Source organism: Ambystoma mexicanum, chromosome 12, assembly GCF_040938575.1.
Source record: "Ambystoma mexicanum isolate Mex_15411 chromosome 12, UKY_AmexF1_1, whole genome shotgun sequence".
Classification (NCBI taxonomy): domain Eukaryota; kingdom Metazoa; phylum Chordata; class Amphibia; order Caudata; family Ambystomatidae; genus Ambystoma; species Ambystoma mexicanum.
In genome coordinates, this window is record NC_090936.1 from 99755613 (window position 1) to 99772194 (window position 16582).

Consider the following 16582-nt stretch of genomic DNA (forward strand, 5'->3'; position numbering starts at 1 on the left):
GCAGTTGCAACTACCTTGGGCGTCCTGTCGTCCTTTGAGGCCACAACAAATAGCAATTGCTTTTTGGCTGAATTGCGCTCCCCTGTTCATTTTTATAGTCGCGTCATTTTTTTGTTATTTGGAGCACATTCCACGGTTCATGTCGTGTTTTGATCTCTTTCCCAGTAGATTGGGTGTCCGGGGCAAAGCACGTAAAAGACACGCCCGCTGTAGATAAAAGACACGCCAGTAGATGAGATGAGCATTGCTGTTGCCATAGAAACCATCATGGGACGTCGCTCGAACTCCTTTGGACTTGTACTCACGCTCAACAGGCACTTCAAATACAAGTAGTAGTTTGAGCGGTGTCGAGCCGAGTGCCCCACGTGTACCAATGAGAGAATATTTGGCTGCTCTCTCGAGCACTACAACGTACAACCTCCCCATGTAAAACATAGTCCTGCCTGACCTTAACATGGCCGCCGCGCACGGCCCGCCCTGTGTTTTCATTGCGTCAGGCTCTCAGGCCTAACAGGTCCCATTAACAGGGAGGCTCTGTTTCATTCAGCCCGGAGCACGTGGGCGTGGCAATGACGCAGGCCGAACTCCTCCAGGGGGCGGGGCATCCTCCAATGCCCCGCCGCGAGCCGGGCAGCAGTAGCAGCATCATTAGTGGCTCTCATAGCCACCTGTGCGCACGGCGGTGTCAGTCAGCGCGAGCCCGCGGGTCGTGTGCGGCGGGAGCCGCGCAAGTGCAGCAGAAGTGCAGAGCCTTGATCCATGTCTCTGCCTGGCACCGACACGGCGGGAGCCGAGACGGCAGGTAGGACTCTTCCCCCAAGTCCCCCCGTGACATGCACAGGGGGTGCTGCTGCTGGGGACCAGGGTGGCAGAGAGTGGCTTGGGCAAGTGATAGACACTATGCAAAGCCGAGGCTGTTGGGTACGTGAGAATGTGGGCAGCATCATTAGGCAGAAGGGATGGGCTTCTGAGTTGGATAACGAGTGGTGGATATTGGATAATTGCTGATGGGTAGCGGAGGTGCATGCCACAGAGGGCATCAGTGAGGATAGGGCACCTAAACTAGGGTGGAATAATGGGCAACCGAAGTGTGGTGGGCAGCTGCGAGAAAGATGGTGCCAGATACCTGCGATAACTAGATGACGGTGGTGGGTACCTGAGGGTAGGAGAGGCCGTGGTGTATATTTTGTGGGTATCGGGTGCCCTACCCACAGAGACTGTGTGGTCGGGCAAACTTTGTTGCATGTGGTCGTTTCCCTTCCCCTCAAGGACTGTTTGTGGGGACTTGTGTCAGATGCTGCAATTTAAAGCACATTGGCCCAGCGATATTGCCCAAACACGTCAGAATTTCAACACAAAATGCCGATTTTGAATGGCACCGGTCAGCATACCGATGCTCTTGTTGTGATGTGGTGTGTGATTTGCCAGTTGCTAGTTTAGGATGCATGTCCAGCCTTATTGTACCATAATCCCATGCAGGACCCAGCGGTCCTACAGTTCTAGTATCTTTGTGGTGGTGCCAGTGGGCAGGGGTGTTGCTAGGTCTGGAAAAGATCCGGGGCTACGCTAATGTGGTACTAGGTGTTATCTAGTCTTTTGGTTGTAACCCCTGAGCTTCTATCCAGGGCTACAACCAATAGACCTGGGGCGCTAGCCTGCTCGCCCTCCCCACCAAAGCCTCTGGCAGTGGGCAATAATTAAGGAGTTGCTGGGCATTTGAAAGGAAACATTGGGCCTCAAATGTGTGCCATGGCATACTGCCACCTGACATACAATCACTTACTCTGACGTAGCATATATATGGCATATCAAGGCATAAAAGCTGGAGAAAGAAGTTTCTGTGTGGATATAAACAGTAAATGCAACCGTCATGTTTTCAAAGTGAAACAGGCTGTGCCCAGCTGTTATTGAGTGTTTTGTTTAGCGTATGGTAACAATAACCACCTCTAAAAACATTTTACCTCCCATCTGTGTCAGGAGGATAGCTCAGGGGCAACGCGCTCGCCTTGGAAGTAAGACGATGCAGAACAACATTGGTTCGATTCCTGGTCCACGCTTAGAAACCTCTGGGAATAAATAACCAATTACAATCTTAACCAACAACACATCTCAACACACCACCACAGCACTGCAACAACACTGGTTACACAATGGAATTTTCACCACCCAAAGACACTTCTGTACATTAAGTTTCTCTAAACACAGCCCTAACACGCACAGATACACAAGCACAACGCTCTACGCAAATTAATGTATCTGCCCAGGGTCACACACTTTGGTTGAGCAGTGAAGCCAGGAATTTAACCCATTCTGCAATTTAGGAACTTCAACACATAATTTCCAAGCTTTACTTGCTGCAAGTATTAAAGTTTTGACTTTTTAGAACTACAGTAACACTGTATTATAGTGGTTACTTTCAAAATACTCAAATCATATAGCAGAGAAACTTGACAATATGGATCCTTCCAGAAGCATTTAAAGCTAAAAGAATACAATAGGACCTTTTTTGCCAAACCTGGAATAGAAAATTACAGGCCCCATATTGCAAGCCTGAAAAGCGTCCTGTTTTATACCACAGTAGGCTTTAAGACACACAGATGCACGCCCACACACACATACACATACACACACACACACACAGTGCAATAAGGTCACTTGCGAATGGAGTTTTTTTGTTGCAAACTTCCAGCTTGCTGTTATGGATGATGTTAAGAACATTTGACTTTCCACATAAAAACAAGCCCTCTTTTCTATGTCACGCTAGTAGACGTAATGGATATAAACACACTTTTAAAAGGGAGCTTTCATTTTTATTTATTTTATTTGTATAGCGGCCAGACCCACAGGTATCCCGGCGCAACGGAACGGTACAGCATGGGTTACACAAAGTTATAGGGAACATAATAATTACATTCTTTGGCCTTGTTAATGTAGGGTATACAGGCACTGGCTATGTTGCTCACTTTAAATGTTTTAGAAGCGGACCCAGATGTGGTTTATTGATTTAGTAATGCGCACCAAGCCCGTAGGTAGCTGGTGGGTAACTGGAGATGTGTGGGGTCTTCATTTGGGAAAGCACCGTCATAGTGGCAATTGCCCAGCAGGCATAAGAGAGGCAGTGCTTACAACAACAGAAATGTGCAACTAAAGTAATTGTGAGGACCTTGTTAAGGCGCTGGCGCTGTTTGTCATCCGGATTTCGTCCTTGCCGTGACCGTTCCTGAGGTGAGCCGGTCCCTTCAGCAATGGCCAGACTTTGCGTGGAGAAAACAAGCCCAATTAGCCGCATAGTGTTGTGCGCCTGCCCTCTTAATCATGCAGGGATAATTCCCCATGCCAAACGCGTTTTAGCCACAGTCAGTCTTGGCAAATGCCCTCCTTCGTAGGGCGGCACGCCCAGGAGGATGACAACAGCGTCCTCGTCTCACCCCAGCACCTCTAGACGTGTCTGCCCTGACTCCTGAGTGCGTCGCCTCCCATCCCAAAACTTCATCTCACCTCTGCTCAAGACACCTAGAATAAAATCTTTTGCACTGTTCAAAGTGACTTTGCACTGCTGACACAAACCACGATTAATGGAACCGTGCAAAGTATTTTTGCAGGGCGAAGTCAGTGCAAAGTTCATTTTCCATGAATCGGGACCCTAGAGTCCGGCCTGTGCACACTGCCGGGTGTTTCAGTGCAGGGTGCATCTTTCACACACTAACAACCCGAGAAAGCATTCATGTTGCTTCTTGAAGCAGACACAACAGCGACTGGAGGAGGTATTTAAGGTCTGATTTTTTTGTCAATGGGATTGCGCCATTATTATTTATTTATTTGCATTTTTAAAGCGCTCACACAGCCCAGGGGCATCGAGGCGCTTTTACAGGAATTTCTTAGTTGCGTATTTATAACGCGCTTAATACCCAGAGGTTTCTAAGCACTGACCCGCGGATCGAACCTGTGTTGCTTCGTGTCGCCTTGTTTCCAAGGCGAGCACGTTGCCGCTGAGCTATCCTTCTGGGACAATCTGAAACGCTTTTGTGAATTAGTCTATCACTGACAGTACTTGAATACCAAATATTATGTTTATTGGTGTAATTTCCACAACACAGCAACTTTCTTTGGTACATTGGAGTGATTCAATAAATAAGTTTATTCGGATGCAACATCCTTTAAACACCTTCAAAAGAATACCACAATAATATAGAATTGTTACAAAAGCTGAACAAATAACATACCCTTTCCCTCTGTTAGAAGTTTTGCGATTCACTTCACATATTCGCCATAAAATATAGGCGGTTGTATTCAATCTATTGAAGCCAAGCCTGCTTGACATTTTCACAGGGCCCATTTAAACATGATGGTTGCCCCCCCCCCCCTGCTTATAGCGGAGAACAGCCTGGGACACCTGTAGAGTGCTTACATTAAAATGGAGACAAAGATAAGGTTAATAGTCACTGATTATCACGAGACGGCCAGCCAGCAGGGAGCTGAAACACTAAATTCCCACTGAAAAGCTATAAATCCTTCTTTGTCAGCAAGGGGCTGTTGTGGAGGGAGTGATCTTAAAAGGCAACAAGGTGATAACACTTCTGTAGAGGGAAGTGGTGCCGGAAAGCGATCCAGCCAAGGTAGCCTATAAGGTGAGCGCTGCAAAACTCAAATTTAAAGCATTGGTCGAAGTGAGCGGGAACTGTCGGGAGCGGCATTCCACTACTTTTATTTTTTTACTGTTAACAGTTCCACTACTTTTTGCAACCATTTTCACCATTCTGGAACTGCTCTTGGTGAAGTTAAAGCACACTACTCCACTTTACCACCCTGTTGCAGTTGCTGCTAAATTGAAATCGGTTTCAACTCAGTTGGCTGTCAACCAGCATGGCTACAACCCTAGAAGAATGTGTTGCGCATTGCTGCCCTCCTGCCTAGGGTGTCCCCGCTGGAGTCCCAGTTCCACTATTTTTTTTGGTACACTTCTACCACTGATTTAAAGCCCCAAAACGAAACAAATAAAGGAATATATTGCTGTGTTACAAGGCTTGTGGCTGTTGACTGGTAACTTGGGGGCAGTTGCTGGGGTCCCCCAGGCATGAGGCCCCTTTCAACTGAAAAGGTTGAAAGGTCCTGATGTTGTCCCTGATTGAAGCGCTTCTACCTATGACCAAGCAGCTGAAACTCATATAAGATACCAGACATTCGTAAATAGTTATACACTGTGTACTATGCTCGCCCCTTAGTTTCCATGCCCATGATGGCTACTTGGCAACCCCACAGATGACATACGGAGCGCTTGTTTTGAGGCAACTAAACCGTCCTCAGCTGTTTTGTACTGCCAAATTAAGCATCTTTGTTTTTTTGCAGACAATGCTTTGCTTTTGCATAAAGGAGGCAATTCTACAAAACATGTCTGATTATTAATTTCTTCCGTACAAGAAAGGTACAGTTGGCCGGCTGAGTGGGGCCAGCTTGAGGTAAAAATCAGTGGAGGGAAAGACTGCACACGAAATGTCATCAACTGGATTTGTGGGAACAGCACCCCAACATCATCCTCGCATCCCGCCAGTTCCTTATGTTTCAAATAGTGACTTATGTAGCCCCCCCTCTCCTTGTCATCTCCCTACAACTACTGAGATGCGCCCCCTGTTGCTTCACTCATTACGCATCCTTCAACAAATATTCTCTCTCTCTCTCTCTCTCTCTCTCTCTCTTTCTCTCTCTTCTCCCCCCCCCACCTACCCTTTTGCCACCACTCCCTCTCTGGCCCCTTCCCCACCCGGCTCGCACCCTCCACACTCACCACTCTCCCTGAATACAAAGCCCCTGACCTAGTGGCGCCTTGCCGCTCCTCCACACACACCGCTGTTGTACAACAGTACTATCAAGATTGACAGAAACTTAGAAAATCTGACCACAGAAATGGCGGACTGAAGGACAACTTGGCACTATACCTTTTCAGGAATGGTGCCATCGAGTCTCCCTCTGCGTCACTAACTTTCACCCCATCGTGTGTCCCTGCGAGTATCGCGTGATTTAGTGAGGCGCCCTCTGCTATACATGCATTTAGTACCTTTTACGAGTAGTAAGTCTCGTTTTTACATGAAACAACGCATGGAAAGGAACGGACTGGGGTTGCCGCGGTGCCTAGGAGGAACCACAGCACGCAAGGTCTTGTTTGCCCTCCATGACTCACGTGACTGGTGTGTTAGTGTAACAATGACATTGAAGGCCACGCCACCTGCCATTATCTGAAAGTAGGTCAAACCCTGCACTTGCCATCCCTGGGCTGGCTTCACCCCGGCACCTGAATGACATATTTCCCAGACAGACCCTGGGCCCTGCCAAGTTTAGTTCACACATTATTCCAGTTTCCTTTCGACTGCTCTCCTCTTTAATGGCGATGTCTTGTGTGTTTACTAAGCTCGGGCCTTGAGGAAACCTTTTCACGTGTATTTCGGCCATATAAAATCACACAGTTTTCGGGTCTTGGAAATCACACCATGCATCTCCTGGAAAGCTATCAACTTATCTTAGACATTGATATTGAGGCGGGTATATCTGTTTTTAAGAAGTGTTTTTAGGTGTTTGTTGTGTTCTCCGGAGGCCCAGCACGAAGGGGCTGGCTCCGGTCCAGGAGGCCGCGTGGGCTGGAGCGCGGCCTGGGCAGGAGCGCTGAAAAGGAACACACGCACACGCTGGTTTCGCTTTGCCCGGAACTGCTCCCCACTCGAGGGGGCGGGGCTTTTATTAAGCTGCCCTACGTCACCGCGCTGCGGGACGTAGGGCGGATATAACATTCCTCCTTTATTTCAAAATAACCTAACAAAACAAACATAAGCAATATGCTCAACTATAAACTCCTGCCATTGCTGTTGGCTTAGCATACATAGTCATTCAGCCTCGTAGGCGGTCTCGTGGTCTTTCTCAGACTGTACCGCTTCGCGTGGGGGCTGTCCCCGCTCGGTTCGTAAGTCTGCTCACCTTCGCTGCATGTGTCCTCACTGCCGGGCAGTCTCGGTGATTGCCAGCTGCAATCCCCTGTGTGTTCCTCCTCGGGGTCTGGCGCCGGCACGTCGCTGCCTTGTTGCTCATTGTCGTCGTGAGGCCCCTCGCAGTCCGTCCAGAGGTGCTGGGGCACAGGCTTGAACCAGGAGGCGTTCCTTGTTACTTCCCGACCTCCCCGTGTGACAGTTATCATGGTCCCACGCCGGTTGCTGATAGTCCATGGCAGTTCCTCATACCTGGTGTCTAACTTGGATTTCGTGGGATTTCGCAACATGATGACTTGGTCGCCCACTCTGTGGTTTGAGGGCCTTGCTCTTCTCTTGGTGCTCATGTGAGCATTGGCACGTGTTCTCCTCGTTTCCACGCGTGCATGGTCGACGTCGTCAGGGGTTCTGCTTGGATGATGGGGGATCGACGAGTTGATGATAGTTCCGAACATAAGGTCAGCAGGTGGTATGCCCGTGGTACTGTGGGGGGTGACCCGATAGTTCCTTAGGAACCGGAATAGGTCGACCCTCCACGGGCTGGCGTTTGCCTTTGATACTCGGAGTACCTTGTTGATGGTCCTCATGAATCGCTCGACGTCCCCATTCGCTTGTGGCCACCTTGGCATGATGTGGTGATATTTAATGCCCAGTTCCTGTAGGTATGACCTGAATTCCTCCCCTGTGAATGGGGGTCCATTGTCACTTTTAATGGTCGTGGGCAGGCCATGGGTGGCAAACATCTTTTCTATTGCCGGGATGACCACTTCCGCGGCGGTGGACTCCACTATCTCGACCTCTGGATAGCGTGAGTGGTCATCGATTGCCACCAGTAGATGTAGACCCTCTCTGATTTTGCAAAAGTCAATGCTGATGGCTTCCCATCGTGCTCGGCCACGCTCGGCCGATAGGATTGGTTCTGGGTCCGGTGGTCCACTCGTTATTTGGCAGGGTAGACATGTGTTCACTAGGTCCTCAACACGATCGTCGATGTGAGGGAACCATACCCTGTGTCTGATCCGTGCCTTTGTTCTTGCCAGCCCTTGGTGTCCTTCATGCGCTAGAGCCACTATCCTGTCCTGCAGCCTCGGGGGTATGATGATGCGGTCACCCCTTAGCAGGAGCCCTCCCTCCGTGATTGAGAGGTCTTGCCGAACCGTGAACATGCCTGCTAGGAACTCCTTGGCCCCCTCGGTTCTGTTGCGTGTGTGCGACATGAAGTCTTTCCAGTTGCCTGACATGATGGCATCTTTTACCAGATCGCAACAGGGGTCATTCTGGGTTTCTGTTGCAATGTCCTCAATGTTTATTGCCTTGGGCCTCATGGTGTGGACTACTTGACAAATGTGCTCCTCCGTTTCTTCGGCGACTAGCACTTCCTGCTGGGTGGCTGGACGTGGGTGTCTCGACAGGAAGTCCGAGGGGTTGCCACTGCCCGGTTGGTAGACAAGTTCGAAATCATATTGCTGGAGGTGTAGTAACCACTTGGTGATTCTGGCTGGTGGGTGTGCCGATGACCCAATGAAGCTTGGTAGTAGGGGCTTGTGGTCGGTGATCGCCGTGAACTTACGCCCGTATAGGTACATGTGGAAGTGTCGACACCCCCATAGAACGGCGATGGCCTCCTTTTCTATATGGGAGTACCTTTGTTCAGTTGCTGTGAGCGCCCTGGATGCATATGCAATTGACCTTTTGGTACCCTCCTTCGTGACCTGCATCAGGATTGCTCCAAGTCCGACAGGGCTGGCATCCACAAATAGTTCGGTCGTGAGGTCCGTGTCGTAGTAGGCCATCTTGGTATCAGTCGACAGGGAGTCTTTTATGCTCTCAAAGGCTTGCTGGCATTCGGGCCCCCAGTCCCATTTGGTGCTGGCCTTTGTTAGTTCCCGCAGCGGTTCGGATAGGGTTGCTAAGTTCCGAATGAATCTGCCACAGTAGGTGGCCATTCCCAGGAAACTGCGCACCTCGGTGGGAGTCGTGGGGGGGCTGGCAGCTTGTATGTCCGCCACTTTCTGGGGATCAGGTGATATGCCGGTGCGGTCGAACCTGTATCCAAAAAAAGTTATTTCCGGTTTTAGGAATTCGCACTTCTCTCGATGGATTGTGAGTCCGGCGCTTTCCAGCCTGCCCAGTAGTGTTTTGAGTCTCATGATGTGTTCCTTGGTGTCCGGTGCATATATTAGGATGTCATCGCTCACGTTCAATACCCCTGGTATGCCTCTGATGACCTCCTGGATGGTCTGTTGAAAAACCTCCGCGGCCGACGATATGCCGAAACTCAGGCGCTTGTACCTCCTCAGACCTAGGTGGGTTGAGAACGTGGTGATATAGCGCGACTCTCTGTGTAGCTTCAGCTGGTGGTACCCCGCCTTTAGGTCTACCTTCGAGAACACACACGATCCAGTGAGGTCAGTGATGATTTCGTCAATTGTAGGCGTTATGTGTCGCTCTCTTTTGATGGCAGCATTGGGCAGGCGCATGTCAATGCAGATCCGAACTTTTCCTGGCTGTTTGGGCTTCCGGGTGACTACCATCGGGGAAACCCACGGTGTTGGTCCCGTGACTTCTTCAATAATACCAGCGGCTTCGAGCGACCTTAGCTCCTTCTCAACTTGTTCCCTCATGTGGAAGGGTGTCCTTCGGTGTCTTACAGCACGTGGTTGCACTGATTGATCAATATGTAGTTTGATGGTCTTTCCTTTGAGACAGCCTATCCCCCTTTGTAGCTTGGGGTGTTGCCTGAGGAAGTTCTCAACCTCGGATGTGTCGTCAACGTGGCATATGAATTTGACCACGCCCAGGTCTTCAGCCGCATCACCGCTCAGCAGGCTTTCAATTCCCGCCTTGACAACATAGATTTTCGACCATAATTTCTGTTCGCCATGCCCAAGAGTGGTGCAGAACCTCCCGATGACTGGTAGAGGTTTCCGACTGCCGTAGGCAAACAACCGAGTGTCTGTGGATTTTAGCTCGGGTCGTGGTGCGAGGGTTTGAAAAACGGTGGTTGGCATGACGTTTACCGAGGCCCCCGTGTCAATGGTCATTTGTATGTCCTGGCCTTGTATGTTGACCATGCATTTTCGTCGCCTGGCGGTTCTTTTCGACGCTGCTGGCCCTTGGTTTAGTGTCGATACTAAGTACACCTTTCGGCCCTTTCCTTCGTTCTCAGTGCCTGCTGTTTGTCGTAGGGCTGAGAGGTCATCCCCTTCTTCTTCTGTCGAGGAGTTGACTACCGCTACCCTCCTCGCGCTGGCTTGTTTCTTTTTTTTCGATGACCCTTTTTCCTGGGATCCTTGTGGAGGCTGCAGTGGCGTGTTCACAGATCTGCACACTTTCGCGTAGTGATCCTTCCTGCCGCATGCTCCGCACGTGGTGCCTTGCGCCGGGCAGTTTCGCCTTCCGTGCCTTTGACCGCCACACCATCCACATTCGGTTGGTCCTGGTGCTCGAGGCTGCCCCCTGTTCTGGGTGTAGCCGCTGCCACTTTCGCTCCTCGTTGATTGTCTGTCCGAGATTTGAGCAACCATCGCTGTGGAACATGACGGCTGGAGTTTTTGTAGGGTCACTTCCATGTTGGCGGCCCTGGAGTGGGCAAGCTCCCTCTGTCGACCCAGTTCCAGGATGCGTTGTAGAGGGATGCCCTTTTCACTGAGCACGAGACGCCTCAGCTTCTCCGAGTGGATTCCATTTATGATTTGCCTCCTGATCTCCCTTTCAGTGTTCGTAAACTCACACGACATGGCCAGCTTCCTCAGCCTCGTGTGGTAGGCGTCGAGAGTCTCATCGGGGGCCTGGATGGTTGTGCAAAAGATAAAAGTCTCATAGTCTGGATTTAGTTGCGGGAGAAAGTGTGCTGTTAGAGCGTCCTTCGCACTCCGGTATGCATCTTGGCCGTCACCCACATCCAAAGAGTTAAAGATGCGCAGCGCTTCGTCGCCCACACTGAGGAGTAGATGAGCTTTCATTTTTCTGGATGACGTGACGTCCTTACATTCCATGGCCATCTCAAACTTCTGTAGCCATAGCTGCCATCTGGGCCCACTGGACGATGGGTCTGTGAATGGGTCGAATGGTTGGATCAACGTCGACGAACTCCCCTGCGTGCGAGGCGGTGGTGACGCCATAGACAGGTTTGCCGCCATCCTGGACGGTGTGGAGGGTCCAGGGGTCGATGACCCAGTCGCCATGGTGTGGCGTTCGCCTGATCACCGATTCACTGCCTTCTGGGTTCGTGCGCGCCCTGTGTTAGGGCAGTGTCCTACCGGCACTTGTACTCCGATGGATTGACGCTTCGTGGCCTGTTCCATGCAGGAGACGTTTTGCAGGTGATGACTGGGATGACACGAGAAGAGCAGAAAAAAAAATAATTTTTTTTCACCCCCTGAGGATGAGGTGTGGGAGGGGAATGAAGAAAAAAAAATTTTTTTTTTTTTTTTTGGGGGTGGGGGTCACGTGACCGTGGGGACCCCCACCGGGTGTCCAAAAATTCACACGGAGCGTCCGTGTGGCTTCCGCGTGCAAAGTCGTGGTGGAGCGCGTGGATGCTCGCTCACCTCGTCGCCATTGTTGTGTTCTCCGGAGGCCCAGCACGAAGGGGCTGGCTCCGGTCCAGGAGGCCGCGTGGGCTGGAGCGCGGCCTGGGCAGGAGCGCTGAAAAGGAACACACGCTGGTTTCGCTTTGCCCGGAACTGCTCCCCACTCGAGGGGGCGGGGCTTTTATTAAGCTGCCCTACGTCACCGCGCTGCGGGACGTAGGGCGGATATAACAGTGTTCAAACAATGTATCCCTCTTGGCGCCTGCAAACCTTCGTCCCCTGTCAGTAGTTTGCGTTGGTCCATTTGGAAGTCAGAGTGGGTCCCCCCAGACCTGCAGATGGGAAGCAGGGAGATGGCTGGTTTGGCAAAGTTTGCTTTTGATAGAAAGTCATTTGGGAGGATCCATGCTCTCATGGTCTGACACGTGTTTTCATATATTTTTTTAAACAAACATTTTTTAATTATTTTTTTTATTTTTTTATTTTTTGTGTTTAATTGTATTACAATTTTTACAAATTCTGTCCAGATTTTTCCTGTCTTTATTTGTTGTTTCTCGTTGTGACTGTTGTGTAGTTTTCTGTTTGTTACAAAGTTTGGAGCTTTCTTTTATTGTTTTTTTCCCTCTAGCTTCAATTTTTCCAAAAAGTTCGCTGTTGCCACAGTCAAAGATGTGGAATTGCCACACATTAGCATGTTCCACCAAGTTTCTTCGTTTGCCGTTAGGTGCCGAGCTCTGAGTGGATTAAGATAGATAGTTCGCAGCTTTTTTGTTCCTGAACAATGAAGGAGGAGATGGCGTAATGTTTCGTTTTCCATCATCTCACAATATCGACAGTTTTTAGTAGTCGACTGTTTTCTTCGAAAAATAATCTCATTGGTTTTCAGTAAATTCAGCCTTGCTCTCAAAAAAGTTGTTCTCAATCGTTTGTCTGGAAACTTTTTTAAGTAGTTTCTGACCATCTATTTTTTGGGTGTTCATTATGTGATGTGTGGAAGTTGTGAGATCTTCTGCTTTGTCTAAAGTCTCAATCCAGTCTTGTATTTTAAGTTTTCTCTTTATTTTTCCAGGGATCCTTTCTATATCCCATTCAGAACATCCGATTTTAGCCACCTGTTCCAACAGTCTGCTGTACCAACTTGTTAACATCGGGTTTTTTTCGCTCCTCATCTCTTGGAGTATGATCTCCAGAATTTTTGGTCTAGGGTGCCTTATGATTTTACCCAGGAATAATAGGCTGTTTCTCGTCACCACGGATTCCAATGATTGAAGGCTCAGTTCACGTCGGATAATTGCAAGGGGAGTGGAGTTTGGAAGTCGTAGCACTCTACGCCAAAATGTACCTTCAAGTTTAGCCCATAGAGTCTTCGGCAGATGTAACATAGCTTCTGCTCCATAGGTCAGAGTTGGACAGACCTTTGCTCTGTAGAAGTTTATTAAAGGAAGAATTGAAAATTTCCCAAATTTTCTATCCAACGATATTGCCTGTGCTGCTAAGGTTTTTGTTTTGGCGATGAGATGTTCTTGCATCGTTTTATCGATTTTACTGGACGAGAGTTTCACCCCTAAGTAAGTACAGCTTTTAGCTGTTTCCAGTTTCTCAGAATTTGCGAACCATTGCGATCTTTTTTTGGTCTTGTTGGTTTTTCTAAGATCAAGATTTTTGTTTTTGATGTATTAAGTTCTAGGTCGTTTTTTTCAAGTAGGCTGTGAGACTGTCTATTTGTCTCTGGAGTCCAATTGCTGTTTGGTCAAGCAGTAGAATGTCATCTGCATAGAGCAGTCTTGTCACCTTTGAATCGCCTATTTGTGGTTGAAATGATCAAGTGTCATTTTCAGAATCTGCTTTGTCGGCCATGTAGGCCTTGTACAGTGCCGGCGCCAGAGGGCAGCCTTGTTTCACACCTCTGGCCGTTTTTATGTTTTCAGACATCCAGCCTGCTTCGTTGAGCCAGATTTTAATCGACGTTTCACTGTATAGCGCTTTCACTGGATCAAGAATGGATGGTGGACATTTTTGTTTCTCCAGTTTTCTCCACAGTTTATTCCTATTCACGCGGTCAAAAGCTTGGACCAAATCAATTGAAGCAATGAATATTGATGGATGCCCCTCAAAGACTTTTGATTTTAATATACTGATCAGCATAATGTTTACTGACGTTCCCAAGTTCTTTTCAAATCCTGATTGGAAGGGGTCAGTTGTTTTTGCCTCTTTTTGCCATATCTGAAATTCATCCAACAACAGGGATCCGAAAAGTTTGCCGAGCACGTCTAATAGTGCAATCGGCCTGTAATTTCTCGGATCGTCCCTTGGGCCCTTTTTATAAATTGGGACGATGTTTGCTGTCTTCCACGTATCAGGGATGGTTTTCGAAATCCTTGATCTTCTGAAGATTTCTGATATTAGTGGAGCCCAAATTTCTGCATCCTGTTTCAAGTGGGCGTTGGAGATGCCGTCTGGGCCAGGGGCACGGGAGTTGTTCAAATTCTTAATCTTTGTCAAAATATCCTCCTCTGAGCATACTATCCTGGTTGCGTCATCTTGGGTAGTCGCTGTTGCTTCTTCTGGGATAGGATCTTTGTATAGGTCAGTATAATGTTCACTCCATTTTTTTCTGCAACACTGTTTATAGTTCTTGTGTCCGTAGGCGAGGTTTTGTGTTTTATGATTGCCCAAAAATCTCGTGAGTTTTTTTTACAGACTGCTCTCAGCATGTTCTCTGCATCCACTTGATATAATTTCCAGCGTGTCGATTGTATCCACGATTTGTACAGTCTTTTAGTTTTGGATGCCAAGTCTACGTTTGTCTGTGTTGGGTTTGTTCGTGCAAGCCGAGTAGCCTTTCTTAGTTTTGATTTCTTTAACCTCAGTTCTTCATTGTAAATATGTTTTGTCATCTGCTCGTATGCGTCGTGGATGTAGATAAGGGATCAAAAGAGGGCTGTAATCCAGATTTTCTTTCGAAGTGTTTGAGGTTTTTTGTCCATTATAAGCTGCCGCGATAGAAATTATGCTTTCTGTTGTAATTTTCAATCGGTTTCCTTGTTGGTTAGTTCCAGGTTTTTTGGCATTATCACCGGCATCCTTTTTTTTACTGGCCACATTGCAGTTAGTAGATTGTGGTCACTCGCCGTGGTTTTCACTACCTTGAAACTTCTGGTTGAGAGATATAGCTCTTTTGAGGCAAAGATATAATCAATTGTGCTTCTTCTGCCAGCACTTTCCCATGTTGGAATTCTGGATTTGGCCGATTCTAGGGAATTTAGGTTGTACAGATCCCACGATTCCATCAGTTTTGTCCATGCTACACCTCTCGCTATTGATTGTGCATTGCCCGTGTTATGAGTTGTCCTTTCCATCTCAAATGCAGGGCAGGTGGCATTTAGGTCGCCACATATCAAGGTGTGGTCCATGTCGTACCTCTCAGTTGCATCTGTTAGAATTTTCTCCACGTTATTTATGAAACTCTTGGTCTTTGTCACCGTCGCATTCCAATAGACGTTTAGTAGTAGGATAAGGTCCTGCTTGAGTTTTTTTTGCGTAGAGTCTTCTTTATTTCATTCTAACAGTGTTGCATGAATTGTCAGAGATGATATCAGGTTGTGAACTATTCTGAGAGCACCACCGCTTTTTACAGCTGTCAACAGGCCTGAGGTAGGACGTCCTCTTTCTCCTTTTTGTGCCGGAGAGAGTAATACTTCAAAGCCATCCAGGCTCGGCTGAGATAGTAACCAGGTCTCCTGTAAACTTATCAGGTCAAATAGGCCAAGGTTCACATCTCCTGAATAAGTCAGGTGGATGTGGCCTCTTGTGTTCCACGAGCCAATAATGATGTTTTGGTCTGGTTCTTCAGCCGCGTTATGCTCTTTTAACGTCTCTCCATCTAAGTTGTCAGAGGGACGATTTGGTTGCTATTTCCTCACATATCTTGTCAACGCCGAAGGGATCCATGCCCATTTATTAAGGTTCTTTTCTGTCTTTTTCGTCTGCATCTGCGTTGAGACATTTCCATAGGTGGTGCGTTTTTCTTGTTCTCTGGTGATCTGTGTAAGAAGCGGACCTTTAGGCTTTCTTGGAGATGGTCTTTGTGATTTCTTGTCATTTTTTGTCCAGCTATCTTGGGAAAGAGAGTTTTCTCTGGTCTTTGCTCTTTCCTTGTCATTTTTCTTCTTTGAACCACTTTGATCTAATGTTTCTCGTGATTTACGACGATCCTCTGATTCTTTTCGCTCATCTTTTTCCAATGTTAGATTGAATTTTCTCTTTGTTCTAGATCGTCTTTCAGTTATAGGTGTTATCTGTGAGGTTTTTCTTGTTTCTTTTTCATTTGTCTCATATCTGCGTTTTACTCTTGCATTGTGCAGATCGTCTCTTCTATGCCCTCTTTCTTCTGCTGTAGTTTCTCTTAAGGTATACCCTCTTTTGACTAGGTCTCCTGCCACAGATAACAGGAGTTTTTTCACTGTATAAGATGTAATATGCAGGAAGATGCTGTCTGTCCGGGCTTTGTGTGCGAACTCCACTATGTTTAAATCCACACTTTTAATTTGATCTCCTATGTGCACTTTTTGTAGTAGCCTCATAGTTGCTTTTCTATTTAGTAAGATCTTTTCCCCATTTTTGTCACTTTTTTCTAATTTCAAGGTACGTGATGAGTTACTTTTGTGAGTGAAAATTGTTGATGTCCGAGTGGGGTTTAACTGTATGGAGTAGTCCAATGGTCTTCTGTTTATTCTGGTTTTTCTTTCTGAGTGTCTGTCACTTGAGCTAGTTTTTTCTCTTCTTTCGAATCGGTTTTGTGGTGTTTCTGCACTTTTTCTATGTGAGGATGTTTCTGTTTTATTTTGTCTTGCATTTTGATTGTGTTGAGAGTATTGTTTATGACGGGTTCCACTATTCAGTGTGTTATCAGCCCTTTCGTCCTCATGTTTTTGCTTTTTAGTCTGTGTAGGGCGATCCTTATCACTTTCGTATTTGGTTTTGTTTATCTTTGTGTTAGCCAATCGGAACAACGTTTTCCTTTCTGGAGTTATCCGACTTCTTCTATATCTTAGGTCGTCTGTTTTATATTTCTCT

General features: G+C 47.7%; 1 protein-coding gene across 1 annotated transcript in view; it reads left to right on the forward strand.

Annotated features, from left to right (window-relative positions):
- Positions 1-626: 626 nt before the first annotated feature.
- BMAL2 (basic helix-loop-helix ARNT like 2) overlaps positions 627-16582 on the forward strand; it is a 178846-nt gene continuing 162890 nt past the window's right edge. Inside the window, exon 1 of the mRNA XM_069628097.1 lies at positions 627-802. Coding sequence (XP_069484198.1) covers positions 760-802 — 43 coding nt within the window. The 5' untranslated portion in view covers positions 627-759. The remainder of the gene's footprint in view (positions 803-16582) is intronic.